At 43.3% G+C, this 22,281-nt stretch overlaps 1 protein-coding gene across 1 annotated transcript in view; it reads right to left on the bottom strand.

The window, feature by feature from the left end:
- The window catches only part of AGBL4 (AGBL carboxypeptidase 4), a 952,894-nt gene that overhangs the window by 67,517 nt on the left and 863,096 nt on the right, over positions 1 to 22,281 (bottom strand). Inside the window, exon 11 of the mRNA XM_034063537.1 lies at positions 21,930 to 22,092. Within this exon, the coding sequence (XP_033919428.1) occupies positions 21,930 to 22,092 (163 nt within the window). The remainder of the gene's footprint in view (positions 1 to 21,929; positions 22,093 to 22,281) is intronic.

Here is a 22,281-nt window from a genome sequence, read left to right as displayed (position 1 = left end):
CATTAACAAGTTTGTCACAGAGTATGTACTCCTAGATGTTATCCTGTCTAAAGTAGATCCCAGTCATTTGCAAATGTAAACTCAAAAAAATGATGTTCAGCATGTTGCAAATCACTCAACTTTTTCTTGACCCATCATCACCCATTTAGTCACAAGGGGATGCACATTCCTTTACAGCAGGCACATAGAACCTGGAAAATCCCTCCACAAAGCTGTAGTCCAAGACTGGGGGACACTTGCTAGAATATAAGTGGCTGGGCAGTGAACAGTATCAGTTCCATACATCTAGTGGCATTCTGAATCAGAGGAGTAGCGATGCTGTATTACAAGTGCAGGACTGGAGGAAGCAGAGTAGACTTGCCCTCCAAATCTTCAGTGCTCATCTTACTAAGCCCTCCATATTAGACATGACTGGTCAAGGAATAGTGTTCTCTTTACTGTTTGTAGATTAATATCTTGCCCCTCTCTTATAGAATGAGCTCAGGGGGGAACAAAACCAAACTTGTCTTTTATTTCCTTTTAAGCTATTGTATCTTTTTACATTTTTATGTTCTTTACAGGTTCTTAATCTTTGAGTCACCACTGTAACTAATATTTGGATGCTTAAGTGGGAATTACAAGTAGATTGGCGGATAGATGGCCTGATGCATGTCCTTTATCAGGAAGTTCTTGATGCTCTGATTGCAGAAACTGGGTGAATATTTCAGTTTCCTTTGCCTTATGTCTCCCAGTTTGATTCATCTTTAGTACTATTCAGTAAAACTTTATTGGCACTAAAAGCTTTATCAAAGTGCATAGTGTTGCCCGAGGTCAGACCAGCCAAGTTTTGCACCTTGTGTGAGCTGGTGTGATGCATAGAAAATCTGTCTTTACCAATACCAGCCTCTCCTAATAAACTGGCCCATCCCTGAAGAACACTGATTTTCAGATATAATTAACCTCCATGTATTCTGCCCTGTGCTGCAAATAGCACCAGGAAGAAAGATTTCATTTTTTTTTACCTGATTCACTCTTAACTGTTGAATCTTTATTCCTTTTATTGCGTTTTTGTGCATTTCATCCTACTGGGACATGAAAACAAGGTTGGGTAGTTTTGTTGCCTGGATTTTCTGCTGCACACCAGCTGCCTGGTGTGGCTACATCCTTTGTACTGGAAAAGAATATTTATTTCCCATTTCTATACCACCTCTACCACTTTCCCTAGGAGGGAAAGATCTTTTCCCTAAGACAATTCAAAATAAGTACAACAAAATATTTCTTCATACTACATCTAGGCATTTTAAAGCAATTTGGGGTGATGTAGTTATACACCTCCCACTTTAAATCAGTTTTATATCTGTTCAGTGAAGCAGAAGCTTTGCCAAAATGTATAGTATTGCTACAGAGAGGTTAGGCCAGGCAGGTCTAGACCTTGTATGGAGGACTTGATTCCTTGTATGCACTGGTAACCTGTGGAACTGCTTTCTGCCAAAAATCAAGGATATTAAGAGCTTTGCAGCATTCAAAAGAGAGGATGTGGAAGAGGCAGATCTTGGAAACATGATTTAGACTGCAGACCAGGGAAGAATGTGGGTGAGCATCAGGGCAATGAGCAGAGGAGAAACCCAACAGGTTTAAGGGAAGACAATAGACAAGAACCTGCTCTGCTCACTGCATATGGGTCTTGATGTCTTTCTTAGGTCATCCTGGGAATTTGCTCCTGCAAGGGGGATGGGGAAGGTATCAATGGCCAGCTTTTCGGGCTGGGTATTATCCTGCTTTTACTACTTGGTGGAGGATTGAGGAAAGAATAACCTTACTGACAGGGAACTATGCACACACTGTGCCCCTGTCAGATCCACAAACTAGCACAACACCCATCAAATCAGCACTAGGCACACACAAACACATCCACCCCTTGTTGACAGTTCCAGAAAAAGGCCCCAGATAGCTCCAGATAGGCAAGGATCAGCAAAACATTTTCACTGGAACTTTTCTGTACCTGGAACCAGTTTTGTACTGTTTATTGCAGAGCTGTCACAAGCACTAATTTCACTCTTTCTCCCACATGCACACCTTGTAATATCTGAACTTAGGATGCTACCTCTTGTCATTCCAGCTGGTTGCTCCACTGCTGAGATCTGAGCTAGCTGGAACAGTGAGAGGCACAAGAGCTGACAGTCTCAACTTGCAGAATTTCTTCCAAAAAGGGATACCACCTCAATTTGTATGGAAAGGAAGGACAGCAGCCACCCATGGGTCAGAAGGGAGGGAAGCTGGGTGGAGAAAGTTGGCAAGAGGAAGGTTGTCCCCCCAGCCATCAGCACTGTCTGATCCTCCTCAGAGCTGCCTTGCTGAAAGTATCCTTTTGCTGTTTGCCCAAAGGCAGCCATCACCAGCTCTCATGCCCAAAATAATTAGACTCATGCCATTTAAAGGAGCAACTTTGGCAGGTGGGAATCAGCAGAAAAAAAGCACAGCAAACTGCTATTCCGTGCCAGCCTTCAAGAGAGCAGTGAGATGAGGCAGCAGAATCCGGCTGCAAAGAAAGTGGGATGGGACAAGGGGAACATGGGCTGTTGAAAAGGCCAAAAAAGGCTCAAGGTGTCTGTGGTGCTCACCTAACCTGCACGTCTCTCAAGCAGAGGAGCAAAGTGCTGTCTGTGCTGGTTTCCTGGTGGGTAGCGATGAAGGGAGGCAGACAAAGTGATATTTCTCTCCCTCTCTTGCCTTGAGCAGGTGCCAGCAGAAAGCTTTGGCAGCTGCCGAGTGTTGTGCTCTGGGAATTTCTGCAGCACAGAGTGTTGGTCTCACTGCCGCAGTTGGATGACACCAGACCCGCTGGTGACAATGAGCCTTACAAGGAGAAGTGAAGGTGTAAAAACAAGATGAAATCCAAGCTGTGTTCTTTTCAAGGGAAGAAAGCATTCACTGACGTCAAGAGCTGCAGCCAGTTCCATTTGAGGTGTGTGTTGTGCCCAAAATGAATTTTGAGAGACCACAAATTCACCTGGAAGATTGATTTCATGGCCTGAGAGTCAGCACATTAACTCTGTATCACTCAGCTCTGGACCGGCCCCTCTTCTTCCATTTGTGCTATTCTTCATAGCTCAAGTCATGCCATCTTTTGCTACCTAGACTGGGAAAGCACTGTGTAATCACTCCCTCACAGCTCACCAGCATCCAAGAGGCACTAGAGCAATTAAAAGTGAGAGGATTAGGGAGCAGTGAAGTATGTGTGATGAGGCGAGAGGCCAGGGAGGCAAGTGGGCTTGCCAGTTTGAATCCAGTCTGAGCTCACCCATAACCACATACAGGACCATTCTGCCATTGAGGAGGTCCCACAGCAGATGGGACAACACCTGATTTTATTCCCAAAGAAAGTAACAAGTGGAAAGAAGAGCTGCTTTCTACAACAAGGCATAAAAGCAATGCTAATTAAACACTGTGCCTGCCTCTCTGCTTTGGCTCAGTGTGCTTCATTGATCCAAAGGCTGCAGAGGTGACTGTGGGACAGATTTCATCTTCAGTGTCACTTGGATGCTCCTGATAGAAGCACAGCAGGCTGGTGCTGCAGGAAACTAGCCAAGTTACTCCAACAAACTTGTACCCAAGATGCCAAATAGTCCCAATGTACATCAGTTCTTCTTCATCCTCACAGTGAATGGACCACGTCTCCCTTTCACACAGAATCCCGAGGGTTGGAAGGGACCTCGAAAGGTCATCTAGTCCAACCCCCCTGCAAGAGCAGGGTAACCTAGAGTACATCACACAGGAACTTGTCCAGGCGGGCCTTGAATATCTCCAACATAGGAGACTCCACAACCTCCAGTTGCATACAAGTGGTATTGTCCCTTTGGGTGACAGTAAGCCTGATGTCCTGCTTTGCCTAGTTTTTGTCTTGACACAGCTCTCTACACATCATCTGGTGCCCTTGTCAAAGGGGTACAAACAAAATGCATCCTGTGTGACCCATGCTTCACCCAACTCATCCCGTTATCCTTATTTTCAGCTCAAAACTTTCCACTACCTGGAACAAAGGAAGAAGCAACCAGCTCGCCTAATGCCATGGGGAAAACCCTTGGTCTGAAGCACTGATGCAGATTGAGAACAAGGTGAATCCTGTAGGGTGAGCTCTGTGAGAAGGGAAAGCATTTGCTGTCTCCTTCATCTCCTTCGACTCCCTAATCACACTGCAAACCCATCACAGATAATGCAGCAACCCAGGGGCAGGAACAGTGGTGTTCACAAAGGGATGGATAGCTTGGAGACAGACTCACACCAGGAGCTGGTCTTCAGCGCCTCTGCCCTGCAGTGGTTTCTGAAGCGTGGAAGTGTTTGTTAACTCCCTCCCACTGTCCCTGTGCCACAGCTCAGCTCTTCCAGGGACATGGGAAGGTGATGAGATCTCCGCGCTGCCTCCCTCAAACACTATCCCTCTTCAGCTAGCTTTCTGTTGATGCGCCCAGTGTGGATTCCTCACTCCTGACAGGGTTAACTGGCAGGCCCAAGAGGGGAAATGAAATGTTTCTGCTCTGTGGTGGCCTTTTTCTGTCCTTGCTTGCTCATGGGGTTTAACCCTGAAGGGTTAAAGAGCGAACACAGCAGGTAGCCAGCTGCTCTAGATCTCTCAGGTTTATCCCTGGCCCTATTCAGCCCCCTGAATGCTGCTCAGGTGCATACTAAAGCCATTACAGGCCAACACACAACCCCTGCTCTATGAAGCCAGGGCTTCAGGGAACAGAGGGCACAGGCCAGGGCCAAGGGGAGCAAGCTGTTGGGCACAGTGATGGCCACTAAGGGCCATCTTGCACCCAGCAGAAGGATAGTTCTGTAGCCCTTTTGCTCTCCCTCTGTGTCTGGGCTTCCACAGAGACAGAAGCCCATTCCCAGCTTCTTCCCTGAAAGCACTCTCGTTCCTCTTCCATTTTCATCTAAGTCTGCAATGAAGATTTATTATGGAGTGATTATGCTGTCAGGCAAATGAGCAGGGAAAAGGAATATCCTTTCTTCTTGCAGTCCAGCCACTGGTCCATTTGGCTTTCAGCAAAAAGAGCAGAGATGGGTTTAGTCCCTTTCCCTTGCAGGTCTTGTCTATTTGCATGCTGAAGGCATGTGGGAAAACCCATCAAGAATCAGAACCCTGGGACATGAAGCTGGGTTATTATTCACTTATTTCAAACCTGGATGGAACTGGGTGGTCAGTTAAGTGCATGTAACACTCCAAGGCAGATTCCCTATCAGCACTGAAGACCAGTCAGCTGTGGCATGAGAAGCAACTGAGAACAGGCAAAGGGAGCTGTGAGGAGACAGAAATGTCAAAGCAGGATGTAGTATTTTCCATCCCACACTCAGAAAACAGGAATTTTACACAGGATGACAATTGCCAAGGAGATGAAGCATGCATTGGTACACAAAGAGATTTCTCCTAAGATTTATTTTGGAATATTTATTTTTTTTCTTGGGGGGAGGGTTGTTTTTGCTTTTAATTTTCACTTCTTTGTAATAAGAATATTCACTTGCCATGTGAGAATGCAGCTGTAGCAGTAACACTATACCTGGATGACAAGAACACAAACCCAAATACAAGTAAAAAGAGAGCCCAGCTAGTCCAGTTTTGGTGCCCACCTGACAGAAATGCAAATAACAAACACCCTTCATGCTGGATTCCTGACATTACTGGTTAGATTATTAAAATGGTAATCAGCAAAAAGGGCAATTTCAATCAACTTCATCTCCTAAGGAGAAGCCACAGGAGGGAGAGTGAAGGAGTCAGGAGATCTGGTTGTGCAGATTTAGGCAAATCACTTTGCTCTGTATGCCTGTTCCATTCTCCTTTCATCTCACCAGACTGTGTCCTAGCCCTGTGTCACTGTCTAGACAATGCCATTTCTCCTGTCCTGTGTATTCATCCAAGAAAAGGCTGAGAGAGGAAAGGACAGGCACTGAGTCTGCAAACTCTTTACAGAGCCACAAACCGAATTCAGATCTCCAAGTCTTAACATCCCTAAGTCAACAGCAAATGGCCAGGAAACCCTTTGGCGAAACGTACCTCTTTCCTTGTGTTGGTCCAATAGAGAATGACAAGTTGCTATCCTGTTAGCCCAAGCAGAAGCATCCTGCTCGATGAAGCTGAAGGCTCAGCCCTGCTGATGTGCTGTGCGTGTCTGCACACCACCACTTCTGCTCTCAGTTTGCTTGACAAAATCCAGGAAACTGCAAGCAAATGCAGTGTTAAAACCCCTGTTAGGATCACAGAGCTGAAAGCCTGCGAATTGGGAAAGCAGGCAGGAACCCTGCAGCTCACCTGAGGCCAGGCAAGGAGTTGGTGATGGAGCTCACAGCCCGGTGCAGGTATCCTGACATGCAGAGCTACCCCTTAATGCAAGGTCCCCTAATCAAAACAGGACTGAGACATCCCACCAAGGTCACTGCAAACAAAGCTCATTAGATAAAATACAGCTTTTGGGGGGACTCTTTATGCTAGCAAGGTTTGAGGCTTGTTGGGCTCCCCTAAGGTGCCCCACCAGGCTGCAAGTAGAAGCTGGTGGGATGAGGCTCCCAAACTGCCTGCGCTGCATAGCACACTTGGGAAGTAAACAAACTGCACAGGAACTCTGCCTCTTTGGGTTCTTCTCTTTCTCTGCATATTACCGTGTCGCTGTGCATGTCACCTTGTAACACTGGGTTATTTATCATGACTGAGTGCCTGGATTGGCCTGCTAGAGAGAAATCAAAGAAAGCAGCAGGGGCTGAGGTTTGATGAGAAGGAAACAAATTCTTCCCTTTGGGAAGCGTGCGTACTGCTCTGCTACCCCATATGCACCCACACATGCAAGCACACAGTTCTAGGTTGCTCCTCTTCCTCTAGCAGCAGGCTTCTTTCAGTCTGCTGAGTCCCTGTTCTTCTCCCTTTTCTCTGCTCAGACTCAGTGCCTCGTTTCTATGGATTTCTGTGTCAGCTCCCTCAAGGATATTCGCTGGAATGGACACATTTATGGGATGACTAACGTTCTGAAAGCAGGTGGTGCTATTATAGTCATACAAAAGCCACCTATTTTTGGTGCCTTGCGCTGTCATCCTGTTAGGCTATACTTTGCTTCGCCTTGTTATCGCACCAGCTTCTCAGCACCATTACTCCAGGCTGCTCCAGTTCTAGGGCTGTCTGCAGAGGACTGATAGAGGGGCACCTTTGTTCACTGCAGTGGTGGCTTGGAGATCCCACACACAAAGAGAGTCCTGTGAGTTTCTCTCTCTGTCATAATTCAGTTCCTTCGTGAATGCTGAGGATGTACTAAAGTGAAAAGGAAAAGTTCTGGTATATATACATATCTAATGTAAGCACACACTCGTATATATTTTCCTATGCAGAGCAGCAGCCTTAAAGTGAAATGTTAGAAGATGGCTATGTTAGCTTTATCCTCATATCATATTTGGGATAATGACTTTGAAAGTCATAAGGTAAATTTTGGATATTGTTAATTATCTTCAATGGCATCTTGCTCACATGAACTACTTTAATATCTCAGCTTGTATTAGCTTGGAAACTCTTAGCTTGTCTCATCTCAGTTCTTGGCATGCGATCTTATTTGTCTCAGCACTTCTGGGTTTGGTGTGGTAACACTGTGAGGGTGCTGTACTTATCCTCAGCCACAGGCCATCTCTGCCTCAATGCCATCTAAGCACTCAGCACTGAGAAGGAATGCGAGATGAAACACAGGCACAGAGTTTAAATAAAATCACATCATTAGAAGCCACATTTCCTGTACTTCAGTCATGAGACCTTATTTAACTAATAGTAAAGTGACCAAGAAAAAAACATGTCAGCACATGACTGTTTTAAAGTGCATATAACAGAGCAGGAAGCACTGCAAAGGCATCCTCAGGAAGACTGAAACCACCAGCATCTCCTATGTCCTTTTCACCTTGAAGGGAGAAGCTGGATTTTCACTTTCAGCTCGGCACTTTGTAAAACCTGGCAATCCTGACTCCAGCTGCTTTTACTCCTCATAAACCCAGTGGAGGGCAGTGCAAAATTGTGTGTGTGCTTCCTAAACTGGTTTACGCCAATCCAGCTTGTGTGAGAGGGATTTGCATTCAGCCTACAGTAAGTACGGAATTATTAATGCAGCATTGTACTCAATAGCTAAGACACTGCTTGTTACCAGGGGAAAAACCACCACCCTTCTGCTATAAAGGATCTAAATAGGAATAAGGCTTAGTCTTGTCTCATAGCATAAATGTCCTGACCTGCTGTTCCTTACTGTGTAACACAAATTCAACTATAATCAATTATGGCTTGAAATGCTCCTTAAATGTAGAGAAAAATCCAAAGCACATGCAAAGGCCTCTGATGGTAACTGATGTGATAAAGCAGTACAGGAAACTCCTTTTTCTTATTAAAGGCTGATTTTAAATCCCTCTGCAGACAGATGCAGTTGCTGTGCTGTGTACTGCTAACCTTGAATTCACATTAACAAGTGTATCGGAACTTTCCTTTTCCAGCTGAGTGCTTGGTATGGGAATTTCTCTAACAGTGGCTGAATGTTATACTCTCCCTACATTTCATCACCAAACATTCCCTGGCAATCAATAGAGGTCAAATCTAGACCCCATTGGGATTCACAGTGAAAGCTATTGACATCAACAGGTCAAGAATAGCCAAGAGACAATTTATACAACAGAGAGCAGAAAACACAAACAGGAAAAGGCCACCACATTCTCAGCTGGTGTAAATCAAAGTAGATTTACACCAGCTAAAGGGGGAAGAAAAACAAAAGAGAATAAAAACATCATTATTTAATGACCCCGGATGCAAACAAAATCTCATCCTAGCACTCTTGCGCAGAAAAGCTTTGACTAAGCCAGGCTGATACAACAGGGAGGCTTCTTCTTCTCTGACCGCTCTTGACTGCCAAGGCAGCCCGGGACATAGAGGCGAACCAAAGGAAGAGAAAACCTGCTTTGTTCTTGATTTCAACAACCATCAGAAAAACACCCGCTTCTCTTCAATCGACTGCCATTGAGGAATGAACCGTTTCGTGCCAGAAGAGGGCACTTTAACTACAGGCAAGCGGGAGCTGTGCTGCTGGTGCTGACCCAGGCTGGCAGGCAGACAGGGTGGGGAGGGGTAAATCGCTTCATTAGGCTCAGCCTTACACTGGAGATAACTACAGGGAGGTGCAGACAGGCACCAGGCTGCTGGGCCTCCCCTGTCCTCCTAAGAGCTCACACCAGGTGCTTGTCCTCACTGGTTTTGCTGCCTTGGACTTGCTTAAGTCCCCTCCCTACCAGCAAAGATCTGGAGATTGTACTCCCGGCTCAGAGGCTGTGCATCAGACGAGGCTTATTTTGGGACAGAAAGTAATTGTCCCACCAAAAGCATAACTACTGAGACCCAGCAGGCCCTACATCCCTGGTTTCACCAGCAGTACGGATTGTGTGCCAGCTGAAATTCTCCCTGTGCTGGAGCATTTCACAGCAGCTCTCCCATACAGACTCTCTGGTGTGTAATAACATTTAAACTCGCTCCAGCCGTTCTCCCAGCAGAGGCATTAGTTGAGCCTCTTTCCTTTGCTCAGCTGCCTGTTCTCCTAAAACTTGCCCAAACTTTATACCTCTGAGAACTCTTTCTGATGGAACCAAAAAAAAATAGGCTCAAGTTTTGGGGTGAATGTATATGAAACACACACACACACACCAACTGCTCAGCAAAAGGATCCTGAACACAGGGACTGCTTTTTCCAGCTGTATCAGCTGGTTCAAAACCAGATTGGTCTTCTCTGCAAAGTTTAGTCATTGAAGCATATACACTGCTCCCATCCCTCAAGGCACAACAGAATCAGCCATGCCTCGTCTCCTTAGAAAAATCTTGACAACATACATTTTAGAGATTATGCAAAAACCTGAATTAGAGATAAGAAAGACCAGAAGAGATAGAGAGAACCAAGCCAAATGATACAGTGAGTATGAGAATTTAGGTCTTGCTTTGAGAGTTTTGTTTCTTTTCTGTGGTGTTCTCTATGATGAATTTCAAGCTATTTTCTTGTTGGAGTGTAATAGCCGATGTATCCGAATCAGTCCATAAACTCCCACTGCACATCTATCTATATCATCTAATACTCAGTGGCTGCCTTAAAGTAGTTAGTCCTCTGTTTGCATCTCAGAAGTTTCCAGACACATAAATAAAGCCAGCACGGATAAATTGGGTCTGAAGGTCTGTTTCTCAGATGGCCAGATCAGCAGCTGCCTCAGTTTATTGGCAGTTCATTTATCATCTCAAGAAAAATATTGATGGTTCTGGAGACACAGGCCCTTTCTGTGCCCTGGTTGAAGGAAAGCTGTCCTTCTGGACAGGCTTTGGAAAGAAAGTCAATGCAGCAAATTCTACTTGGCAGACACGTGAGGGATGCAGCACAAAGAGGAATCATTAAGTAAGGAAGAAGGGACACTAGGATGATAACCCAGAAATAGCCTAGTCTTAAATCTTCACAGGATCACAGCAAATGTATGAGACTGTGAGACTGCTAACAGGCACAGTCATGGGCGTCTTCTCAAGGGAAGGTATTACTACTATACAGCAAGAGACAAGGAGCCTGAAGGTCTACTCTGCCAACAGAACGAGACACTGACCAGACCTCGGAGAAATTCACACAAAATCCAAGATTAAAAGGCTTGAAAACAGGAATAATGGGACTGAAGCACTGTATACTTTCTCCCTTTGGGCTGGCAGAACCACAAAGTCCTGGCTCCTCCTAGGAGTGTTAGTAGCTCATCTGCTTCCCTCACCAGGAAGACAATTGGATCCTCTGAGCCGTGCCCATCCCCACCTTGTTTAAACCAGCTACATTCCACTTGAACAGCCTGTTTAAGGATGCATTAAAAGGGAGATTGAGATTTGCCATGTACTGATAGGGTGGAAAGAGATCTCATTTTGCACATGTCCTCCAACATTGCTCCAGAGAAATACATGCACAAACCAGTCCAGTGTAAGCTTTTGCTCTACGTGACATTCCACTGCCCTGCAGATCGGTCCTTGCTACATGAGAGCTCTTGAGTAGTTAACATACACACTGGATTTCTTGAGGGTGAAGGAAAGATGAATGGATTGTCACCTATTACTTGGTCTTTTGTGGCACAAGATGGCAGTTGCTGGTTTAATAAGGATTGCTTAGTTTTCAGTCGGATGACCAAAACTCAAGCCTATGCTGAACAGCAGATTCAGTTATTTAACAAGCTTGGAATGCCTCCTAAGTTTTGAGGAAAAGAAGAGTAGAGCAGAACACACACAGGCTGCTAAGTGCCTGAGGAACTGAACACATGATGATTACAGTGTGTACTCTGAAACTGAAAACCATAGCTCTCATTTTGGTGCTTATACCTACTGCTTGAGTGACCAGGGTAGGATTTCTCCTGAGTGCAAGTAAATATCATAATGCACAGCAAATATAGACTCTGCCATTTGAATCACTTGAGCTGATTCTCCTTGCTTGGCAACACATAGGGTTGTGTATACCTAGAAAGAAAGAGTAAAGTGGTATAAAAAGTCTGGAAATGATTCTGATCTGATAATTTTTTCTGCTTATGGTATACAGGATAAATATTTGGACAACAAATAACCAGGTAGGCTAGGAAACTTTAAATATGGAAAAGGAAGTATCTGAGTGCCATGGGGAAAGGAGACAGGAATCAATGCTGCTTCCACTGTAACAATTAGGAATCACAAAATAAAGCTTGTGGGTGGTAGGCTTAAAACAAACAAGGTGTTATTAAGCTGTGGAAATCCCTAGCAAGGAATGCCATGGATGCTGAAAATGTATACAGGTTCATGGGAGTCAAATCATAGAATCATAGAATAGTTAGGGTTTTAAACGACTTTAAGATCATCTAGTTCCAACCCCCTGCCATGGGCAGGGACACCTCACACTAAACCATCTCACCCAAGGCTTCATCCAACCTGGCCTTGAACACTGCCAGGGATGGAGCATTCACAACCTCCCTGGGCAACCCATTCCAGTGCCTCACCACCCTAACAGTAAAGAATTTCTTCCTTATATCCAATCTAAACCTCTGCACTGCAGTCCCTAATGATTAGTCCCTCCCAAGCATCCCTGTAGGCCCCCTTCAGATACTGGAAGGCTGCTATGAGGTCTCCACGCAGCCTTCTCTTCCCCAGGCTGAACAGCCCCAACTTTCTCAGCCTGTCTTCATACAGGAGGTGCTCCAGTCCCCTGATCATCCTCGTGGCCCTTCTCTGGACTTGTTCTGAATGTTACTGCAAACATAATCAACATGTGGGTACTGGTCTCTTCTCGCACACAGCAAGAAATAGGACAAGAGGAAATTGCCTCAAACTGTGCCAGGAAAGGTTTAGATCAGATATTAGGAAAAAATTTCTTCACTAAAAGGTTTGTCAAGCATTGGAACAGGCTGCCCAGGGAAGTGGTGGAGTCACCATCCCTGGAGGTATTTAAGAGATGTGTAGATGTGGCACTTAGGGACATGGTTTAGTAGCAGACTTGGCAGTGGTAGGTTAAAGGTTGGATCCAATGATCTCAAAGGTCTTTTCCAACCTAAACAACTCTACAATTCTAAACATCTCTGGCTTCAGGATCCCCAAACCACTAATTGCTAGAAGATGGAAGAATATTATGGGGAAATATCGACCAGGAAGGAAGGGATATGTGGGATCTGTTTTCTGTAACTTTCATGACTGCTGTCCTCTGATTTCTAACAACAAAGATGCACCTGTCCCTAATGGAGAGATTAATTTTGGTCTCTTTACTCATTCAACCGGCTATTTTTCATGAAGCTCATAGGAATGCAGTAACTCTAAGACTTTTATCACTGTCAAATTCAGTTGCAATTGGTCAAACAGCTAAGACAGACACACGGACAAAAAGACACTAATTTATTTGCAGCCTTTCCTAAAAACCATCTCCAATTCCTTTCCAGGATGTTGGTGTTTGGGACTAAGGAGGAAGTAGTAGGTAAAAAATGACTTCTGCTCTCACCCTGGAATTCCCTTTAACCACCAGTAAGCCCTGCTGAGCCTTCAGGTGGAAAAAATGTAAAAGCAATAAATGAATAGTTTAGGTGAAAGACAGCACAAAGTGAACAAAAAGCAGAGCCTGGGTGCGACTCATTGATGATCTGTCACCTGCAAAAAAACAGATGAGATGACAGAAGGGCATGGGGTAGGGGTAACAACCTGAAACTGCAATCAAGATGGTGAGGATATAGACACAAGATAAAAGGTGCAGGGGAGAAGGCTTAGCCAGAAGTGAAAAGATACAGAGAAGAGGAAAACGATGACAAGCATGCAGACACAAACACCACTCCAGGCTGGCAGAAAAGCAGAGACCTATCACAGAGACACGACAATTTTTGTGTTTCTTGCTTTTTGAAAAATGCCTTGTTCTGAATAGCTTTTCTTCCTCTTAATTCCCATTGACATTTGGGAAAGCTCCAGAGCAGAACACAAGCTAAAGCCCTCTCCCAACCTAAATCTTCAACCCACAGACGTTACTCTTTAGTCATGTTAACCACTCCCCTCAGACATTTCCAACAAATTGTTAATATCTTTTAAGCCCTGCTCTCCGTTGCCTTTCAGATTAGCCTTGCCCTTTCCTTTGCACTTAAGTTTAGCAAGTGTTACTAATAGGAATTTAACATTTACCAAAGAATTATTTTAACTATGGGTCTAATAGCATTTGTATGGCGTTCTGAACACCCAAGAGCCTCACCATCAGTTCTATATGCTTAGTTTTTTCCTAAGTTGCTTATAAGACAAAGGAAAAATGCAAGTTTATAGAAAAGCCAATTCATAAGAGGGGTGTTCAAAACCTTGAAAGACAGTTCCAAGAAGGATAGCAGTGCCAGGAGGGAGCTTCCACACTTGTTTATATAAGCCACAAGTCTGCGATCACTCATGTAATCAACTTCACCTTCCAACCATTCAGCGAAAGCATCGCTTGTGCTTGTTCTAAGTTATTTTCTCCTGTGTGCAAAAGGAATACTTATAGAAAAAGGTAATAATTCTTGTTATTAACTTGAAAATTTTATGATTTTGTTTTAATATACCACTATGAAACCATTTTGAATAAGACAGTTATGTGCTTGCATGCCACTGATTAAGCTGGCTTGATAGCACCATAAGTCATTGACAGCTTGAATGGAAAGCCCTGATGAGGATTTTCATCAGTAAGCAGTGACAATTTGGCACCAGTTAGCATGCATTTTCTCAACAGAAACCCCAAAGGCTGCAAGGAATATAAGATCATTTTTAGAGCTTGGCTTCCTCATCTTGGCTGGCTTATAAGGATCAGATACCTCCCAGTACCTAAAGTGACCTACAAGAAAGCTGGAGAGGGACTCTTTACAAGTACATGCAGTGAGAAGACAAGAGGGAATGGTTTTAAGTTGAAAGAGGGTAAATTTAGATTAGATATTAGGAAAAAAATCTTAACTGTGAAGGTGGTTATGGCCTGGAATAGGTTGCCCAGAGAAGTTGTGGCTGCCCCATCCCTTGCAGTGTTCAAGGCCAGACTGGACAAGGCTTGGAGCAACCTGGTCTAATGTGAGATGGATGGCCCTGCCCATTGCAAGGGGTTAGAACTAGATAATCTTTTAGGTCCCTTCCAACGCAGACCATTCTTTGATCAGTCTTTCTGTGTCACACTATACAGCCATTTCTAGGCCAAAGAGCACATTTTCCCCCAGCACTGAGTTGGAGACAGTTGGCAGGGACAGTATTTGTATGTATGTCTCTGTAAGATGCTTATGCTCCCACTGTCCACAAGGTCCCTACTCCCAAATAAGCTTGCAAATATTGATGGCTCTCAAGTCAATCTGTGCAAATGTCATAGTCGAGGCTCACAACTACTGAAGTCTTTCTGCTCTTCAAAGAAGACAAGCTCCTGTATTTATGTCTAATACTGACTTAAGAGCATTTCTCTGAGCCTGAATATGCACTCTCTTTTCATTCTGGTCCCATGTCAGCTATCTCTTCTCTTCCCTGTACTTTACTATCCATAGGAAAGAAACCTGTTTACACAAGAGGAAGAAATTTAATCTACACCCTCATGGGATCCTCCTTTACAGTGCTCAGGACAATGCAACTGGAGCCAATCATGGTGCTCATGCTTGTGTCTTAAAACCTGATAGGGCAGCTAGGTTCTTAGTACCTCTGATGCTTCCATTCCCCTCAAAACTAGATCCTCAGCTTACAAACTCAGTTTCCCTTCTACTTAAAACAGGTGTCTGAGTCTGACCTGCTCTTTCTCCTTTCCCATGTGAAGCCATGTAAATACTTACCAAACAGGCAGCATGCAAAGCACCTGTGCACACAGAGAAATTAACCAGTTACTCCAGGTCACTCTTACTGTAGCAGTTAACTGCAAGACCATTTCCCCACTCACATGCATGGTATTTGATACCTGCCTCCTAGCCAAAAGGTAACTGGAATCATATGGTTAAATCCCCAGGAAATACTTTGAAGATGCCTTCTAAGACTGATAGTCTACATTTAAGGAAAAGAGAAAAAAAGAAGAATCTTTCTTTAAAAGCAAAAAACACCTTTATGATAACACTTTGCACTTTTATAACATTTTTCATCTGAGTCTATCAAAGCACTTTGGGATACAGATGCTAAGAAATCCATTACAAAAATTATAGATATCCCTAAATTGACTATAGTCACTTGCCTTAATTTCCATTTCTTTACCTGTACTCCCTGACGGTGCCCGGATAGATTGATGCGGTCAATGCTACAGGCAACTCGATAGACAAGTCTACATACAAATATACACTCTGCCCCACAACCATGCTCTCTTAGCAGTAAAATAAGTATATTTCTACAGCACTAACCACTGTACTGAACTCTATGAGGGAGAAGGCTGTGCATGCTGCAACACTGCTTTGCGTTCTCGTTCCACTGCACTTCATTAAACAGACTTTCATTGTTCCTTAATTTTCTTTGAGCGGGTCCCCCTGTATATACCCAGTATGAACAAATACACAGATTCCTTCTGGGTATGAGCCAACAGCTGCAACACTGAAAAATATCAGCTCCTTATATCATTAACTGAGTTTCCATGGTGCCCTGGGGCAGAGATATTGATGCTTGACAGCATTATCACTATAAAGTAACTTTACAACTCTATAATTTAACTCTCTGCTTCCAGTAATATTAAGAGCATTTGAAATTGTAGCTGTAAACCTTGACACTTTCACACAGACTTGGGAGTTGAAAGAGGATTTTGTTTTCTTTCCTCAAAGACAGCCCAAAACATGGTACTGAGAAATAACCAAATACTGGAGAGATAATGAGCAAGGAGGTCACTCTTATGAAAATCTGTGGGATTATGATTAATGCCACTTTTTGTAACACACAGAGAAAGGAGCCTGTTTCTAGGAGCTTAGCAGAAGAAGGATGAAGATGTAGACTTCTAGAGGTCTTTTCCTGAGTATGTGCCTGATTTACTTTGAAACCATCTTGGTAACAAGCTCTAACTCAAATTCAAACATAAGCCACACTGGATAACCTCTGCAGAGCTCCCTTAGCTTTATCAGCATAGCCTTTCATACTTAATTGGCTTTTGCTGGTAATGTAGCTTTTACTGGGTGGGAATGAACCTGCAAGGGCCATAATCTGGCTCATGAGGATCTTCTCTTAAGGATATCACTAACAGAGCTAGGAGGATCAGGACAGGCAGTTGCCAAAAAAAGAAATGTTAAAAAGCCCAAAATAACCAAGTACATTTGCCCTAGAGGACTGGCAGGTCCATGAAGCTCTAAAAGTTACAGTTGCGTTTACTGGAATTGCAGTTGCATACAGATTTCTTTTCCCCAGGACAGGCATTTACTGAGATCCAAATACTCTTTAAAAGGAATCTGGATACAAGCAAATGTCTGTTTACTCCAGGGGATTTAACTTCTCAAGTCCCCAGTCAAGCAGCAGGCTGATATTCTGCTTGAAGCTAAGAATAGAAGTGAACCTAGTGGTCTCAATAGTGCCAAGACTCCAAGCTCCTTTTAGGCGCCTGAAGAAACTCTAGTCAATTCAAGCTTTCATCCTGTGACTACAGCCACATAAATACATTTTTAATGTCCATAAACAGGAGAGAGAGTTCAGCAGTGCAACTAAACCCTGTTTTTAAGGGATGCAAAGCTTCCAATTCAACACATTCAGTGAAATGGAAAATATGAAGTGATAACTTTGCACGTTGGTTCAGCTATACTGTTTTGAAGTATTGAGATAATTCCTCAGCTATTTGTAATGTGAAAAGACCTACCTTGGGATAACATTAGTAACATCTCTTTCTGCTGTATTCTCCACCCATGGCTTCCAGAATGTTATGGGGTTTGGGGGATTTTTTTGTGGTTTTTCTGTTTCTTTGTTCACAAGAGGAGTTTCATTAAATTCATGCTTTATATCAAGTTAATTAAATCAAAGAGGTGAAATGATGTTCTTAGAAAAGCCATACAAAGGAGAAGTGTTCCACCAGATCCTCAGGCCAGAATTCCAGTCTCCTATTTCACCCAGTAGCAATTTCAACAAGTAAATCCATACACATAGATGACTAAAAGCCTGTCTTTGCATGAGGGCCTTCCCTACCTCAAGGAAGCTTAGAATTAAGATTAAAATATACAAAAAAGCCATGGACATGCTGACAACAATGGTGCTCACCCACCTCGATGATGATTCTCCCCTACAGCTACCAGGCTACAATCATACCAGCTCTTGCCAGGTCTCAGTCGTTTCTATCTGTCTACCCCATGACTAGTTCTTGGAAGAGTAAAACCTGTTTTTTTTTGAGAGAGAGAATAAAAAAAAGAGAGTAAAAGGCTCTCTTATGGGCTGCCTGCTGTGCAGCAGGGATCCAGTTCAAACACTAAAACATGAATCCAATAGATTTTAAAACTGTTGATGTGCGACTCCTTTATTGGCCACTCTCAGGTCAGGCTGTGATGGCTGCTGATCAGCAGCTGCAAAGGAAAGCAATTCGGGGTGTGTTATCAGAGCAGCACTCAGTCCTACAGCTGGGCATTCATCCTTCCTCCCCCTCTTTTATCCTTTGTTCCCTGCCCAGCTGTGAGGCTGGTGTGTACCTAGACAGCTCAGCAGTTGAGCTGCTGGTGGTGAATGTTACAGAGTGGTTTACATGCCTTGTGTCATAAGCCCTCTAAATGCCTAGTAAAACATGGTATTTAATGGAAGCATATCAGCTCATTTTAAAGCTTCTTCACCTGGCGCTGAGCAAACTGTTGCTGTGCTGCCTTTTTAATCAGTTACCACCAAATGTGTGTGTGTGTGAGAAGGGTTTTAAACATTTCTCTGTCCACTTCCAGGCAACTAACCGACAAGCCTGCAATCCTCTTATTATGCTTTCAAAACAGAGTCCATTCACTGTTATCTACAGCACACGTTATCATAGAGTATTCTGCAGAGCCAGGCTTATAGAACATATCCCTAATGTTTCTCATACACCAGCCATATATCAGTTAGACACAGACCTACCACGCGCACACATACCTCCGAAGGAATGCATAACAGGGCGTTCAGGAACCTACACCTGGTGCAGTGCTTTGCTTGCAGGATGAAAATACAAGAGACACTCCAGCAGTAACCATTACTGCTATTATGCTAATTGAGACCTGGGACATTCATGTAACCACGTTAACTGTCTATGTCAGAAGAGGCCAGAAGTTCAACACTCTGCAGGATGCTGTTATCCCACCATACATGTCCCAAACATATACACCCTGCACAGACTCTTGACAGATCCTTCACTCCTGGATTTCATTTAAATAGTGCAGCCTCAGGAACAAATTTGTTTTACAGAACATACCAGGTGTCATCCTCTAAATTCTGAACATTTAAGGTATTTCATTTAGGAGAACACATTCACTCATACTAACTGGAGTAATTTGGAACAGATTTCCACTTTTAATGGTACATTCCCTTCCTTTAAGTTTTCTTACTTCTCTTATTGAAAGAAAAGCACTTTCCACACTGTCAATAACTGTGTTATTCAAATAACACCAGACAGGAAGTCTATCTCCCATTTTCATGAACATAAGGTATCCATTTATCTCAATAATTATAAAGTATATTTCAGCTGCACGAGTGTAAACAAAATGTATAATTTTACCCAATGTTTAACTGTATCTATTGCAGGCTCATATAGAGGTTTGTATAGATCATAGAGTTAGAACATATACCCTGAGGATCATGAAGAGATTCAAAACAAGAAACCTCACAGGAGACCTAATCCACCTACATAATAGCATGAAAGGGGGTAGTACTATGATCTTATTTGCCACAAATGCTGTAAAGGAAAGAAGCTTGACAGAACTACATGCCACCAGTGCAAAGAGAAGACTCTTCAGAGTTTGTTCAGTTTGTTCACCTGTCAATGGGAGCAATATTAAGGTGAACTGGTATTTTTGTAGAACCTGGAGATCCTCATTTATTTTGGTCTCTACATGGAGCCAGTATTGCTGGTTTCTGAATGTGGGGTGTGATCTGCTTCGTAGTCTCCCTTCAAGGCCACAGGTTCCCTGAACTTGAGGCTGAGTCTCAGTCAGCACTTCTTAATCCAACATTAGCTTTGAACAATTCTAGTCTCCCTGATCCTGTTTGTATTAAAACAAAACTAAGCAAAACAAAAACACACGCAACCCAATAACATCACAATGGGATGAACAACATCCTGAGAAAGATGTCTTTAAAAGCAGATTTCCTGAATACTTGCCTGAGATTTTTGGGTTCACTGTATTTCTGTCGTTATTTGCTTGACTTGCTGCCTGCATGTAGCTAGATGCTTAATAGAAGAATGCCTGTCCTTGGAGGCCAATAGGAACTGACTGATTGTGTCTTTGGTTCAGGTCCATTAAAAAATCTGAGCATTAATTAATCACTGACCTGCAAATAGCTTGGAGGAGCTGTTCAGGCTAAATTGGAATGCTCTGCAGTTCTTTTACTTTTGGTCGCAAGCATATCAGTGATATGAAACTTCCCCTCTGCCAGGATAGGATGTGCATAAATCCAGCCACTCCTGTGTTAGAGCAGACCAGCCTAAAGACTGCTTCAAGCAGCTCAATTTCTTTCTCTAACTAGGAATATGCAGACATAAGGAAGAGCTGTCTTAAGCAGCAGTCTTACAGAATCCTTCCATTGAAAAGGAAAATGCCAGTGAAGTGTACTACACGGGCCAAGAGGCTTTCCTGCTTGTTTCTGCCAGGCCAGCCAAAACCAGCTTCGCTTCCTTTTTCACTCAGCTAGGTGAAACCATACCTGTCAAAAACAAGCTGCTGCTTGAGCTTCCCATACATCACCACCAAAGAGGATCCGCCTGGGATCCAGGGCCTGTTTGCTGTGCTCTAGCTGCTGATGGTCACAAGAAATTAACTGAGAATGATACAACTCTGTCTGCAGAAGGCAAGGCAAGCAAAACCAGAGAGATATTAGACCCCACACCTGAAACCTCTGTAATGTGAAGCATAAAACAAGTGTCCTTATGGAAAAGGAAACTAGGCCGGTATGACCTACATGTCACGAAGAAAAACATATTCAAGGGAATCGTGATCTCATTGTATAGGGACTCTTCTCACTCCTCACAGCAAAATGTGTTCTTGATAAATAAGGAATATAAGTAAGCAACTATCAGTACAATGGGTACTAAGTGAGAAAGAAAGTTAAGGTGAAGCTAAGACACATGTTCTTAAACCACTAAAATACCAACATAAGAAAATAAGTACACAAACCTAACAGTTGCAACATTTTTTTCCTCACTGGCAAGATATACTACAAACACATAAGTTGCAAGAAGCTATTCCTTGGAATCAGCCTGTATTTCAAATGCTGAAGTCAAACAAGTCAAACAAGTCACCTTAATATATTCATCCTGCTCCTTCCCACAGATTTCACTTTCAGTGGAGAAACCAAACCAGAAACCCACAAATGATCAAGATTTGCTCTCTATGCTCCCTGTTTCTTACTCTTAGTCCCACACAGTGTGCACATATGTATGGATGGTGAAGAATTATGTCTCATATTAAGATTTACCCCTTACTACCCTAAAGCTATAAATCTTCCCCAACTTCTGAAATTTACCAGCAGAGAGGTAAATAAGCAATCACAGGCAATCCTTCTCTTTCTTCAGTGTTTCTAAACCTGTGGAAATTTCAAAAGCAACCAAGATAGTATGACAACATGAAATAACACACCCAAGCTTGAAGTATCGGCACTGGTTATTTGACTGAGCACGGTGACAAAAGGAAAAAGAAAAACATAAAAACAGATCATAAGAGCAGGCAGAACAATTCTACAAACTGTTGCTACACTGGGATAGCCAGATGGATAGGTATTTTTTGAGGAATGAGACATTGCTTCCATTTGAGTACTCAAAAATACGAACAACTTTGTCGGTTTTGTTTGCGGAGCTTGCTTTCCCTTTCTTTTTCAACTGGTATTAAAGATCTGGCCCTGAGGCAGCTGCAGAACCTAATGGATCCTTTAGAGCCTTTTGGCTGCAGTTCAAAGGCAGAGAAGATATTGTAACTCAGTAACAAAGATGCACTTTCAACTTGCTATTAAAACGATAATACAAACACAGGGATAATGGAGAATAAGGAGAGAAATGAAAAAAGAAATGGAAGTCTGTGGAAGGGAATGGATCACAGGCTCTCCAGGAGTAGTTTCTGTAATAAGTGTGTGAGACAATCTCCTACAATAGGGAAATGGCTTATTTGATCTAATATGCCTTTCTCTTCTTGAATTTCCACAGTATGGAGAATCAATATGAGGGAAATTAAAGCATCAGGAACAGACTCACATTTCCACTTGTGTGTTCCTATCTCAGCAAACTCTTATTGAGATAGAAGTATTTACCTTAAGTGCCCAGTTCACATGTGCTGCAAGAGGAGGAAGGATTTCAAAAGGATACATGCTTCTTCTGTGTAAGGGACAGCAGAAGTAGGTCCACCCAATACGTAGCTGTAGAATGAGACTTCCAGAGTGTAGCAGTAGGATGTATCATTCAGCAGCCCACCAAGAAAGCGCCGACCTGTCCCTGCTTTCACAGCATCTCTGTTGAACGATGTACTGGACTGCAGGAGGAACAACACAGAAACATGAGTGTTTGTGAGTGGAACAAGTGAAGGGTTGGGAAGGAGTCTGTTAAAATCAAAACCAGTTAAATTCACATTGCCAAATCTCATTTACACTATATAAGACTGCACTATTTTTTGAGCATGGCCTGGAGAGACCATTAACAGGAACACAGTTCTGTCATACAG

The sequence above is a fragment of the Melopsittacus undulatus genome, chromosome 6, assembly GCF_012275295.1.
Source record: "Melopsittacus undulatus isolate bMelUnd1 chromosome 6, bMelUnd1.mat.Z, whole genome shotgun sequence".
Lineage (NCBI taxonomy): Eukaryota > Metazoa > Chordata > Aves > Psittaciformes > Psittaculidae > Melopsittacus > Melopsittacus undulatus.
The sequence above is the reverse complement of the archived record's forward strand: the minus strand, read 5'-3'. Positions and strand labels throughout refer to the sequence as shown.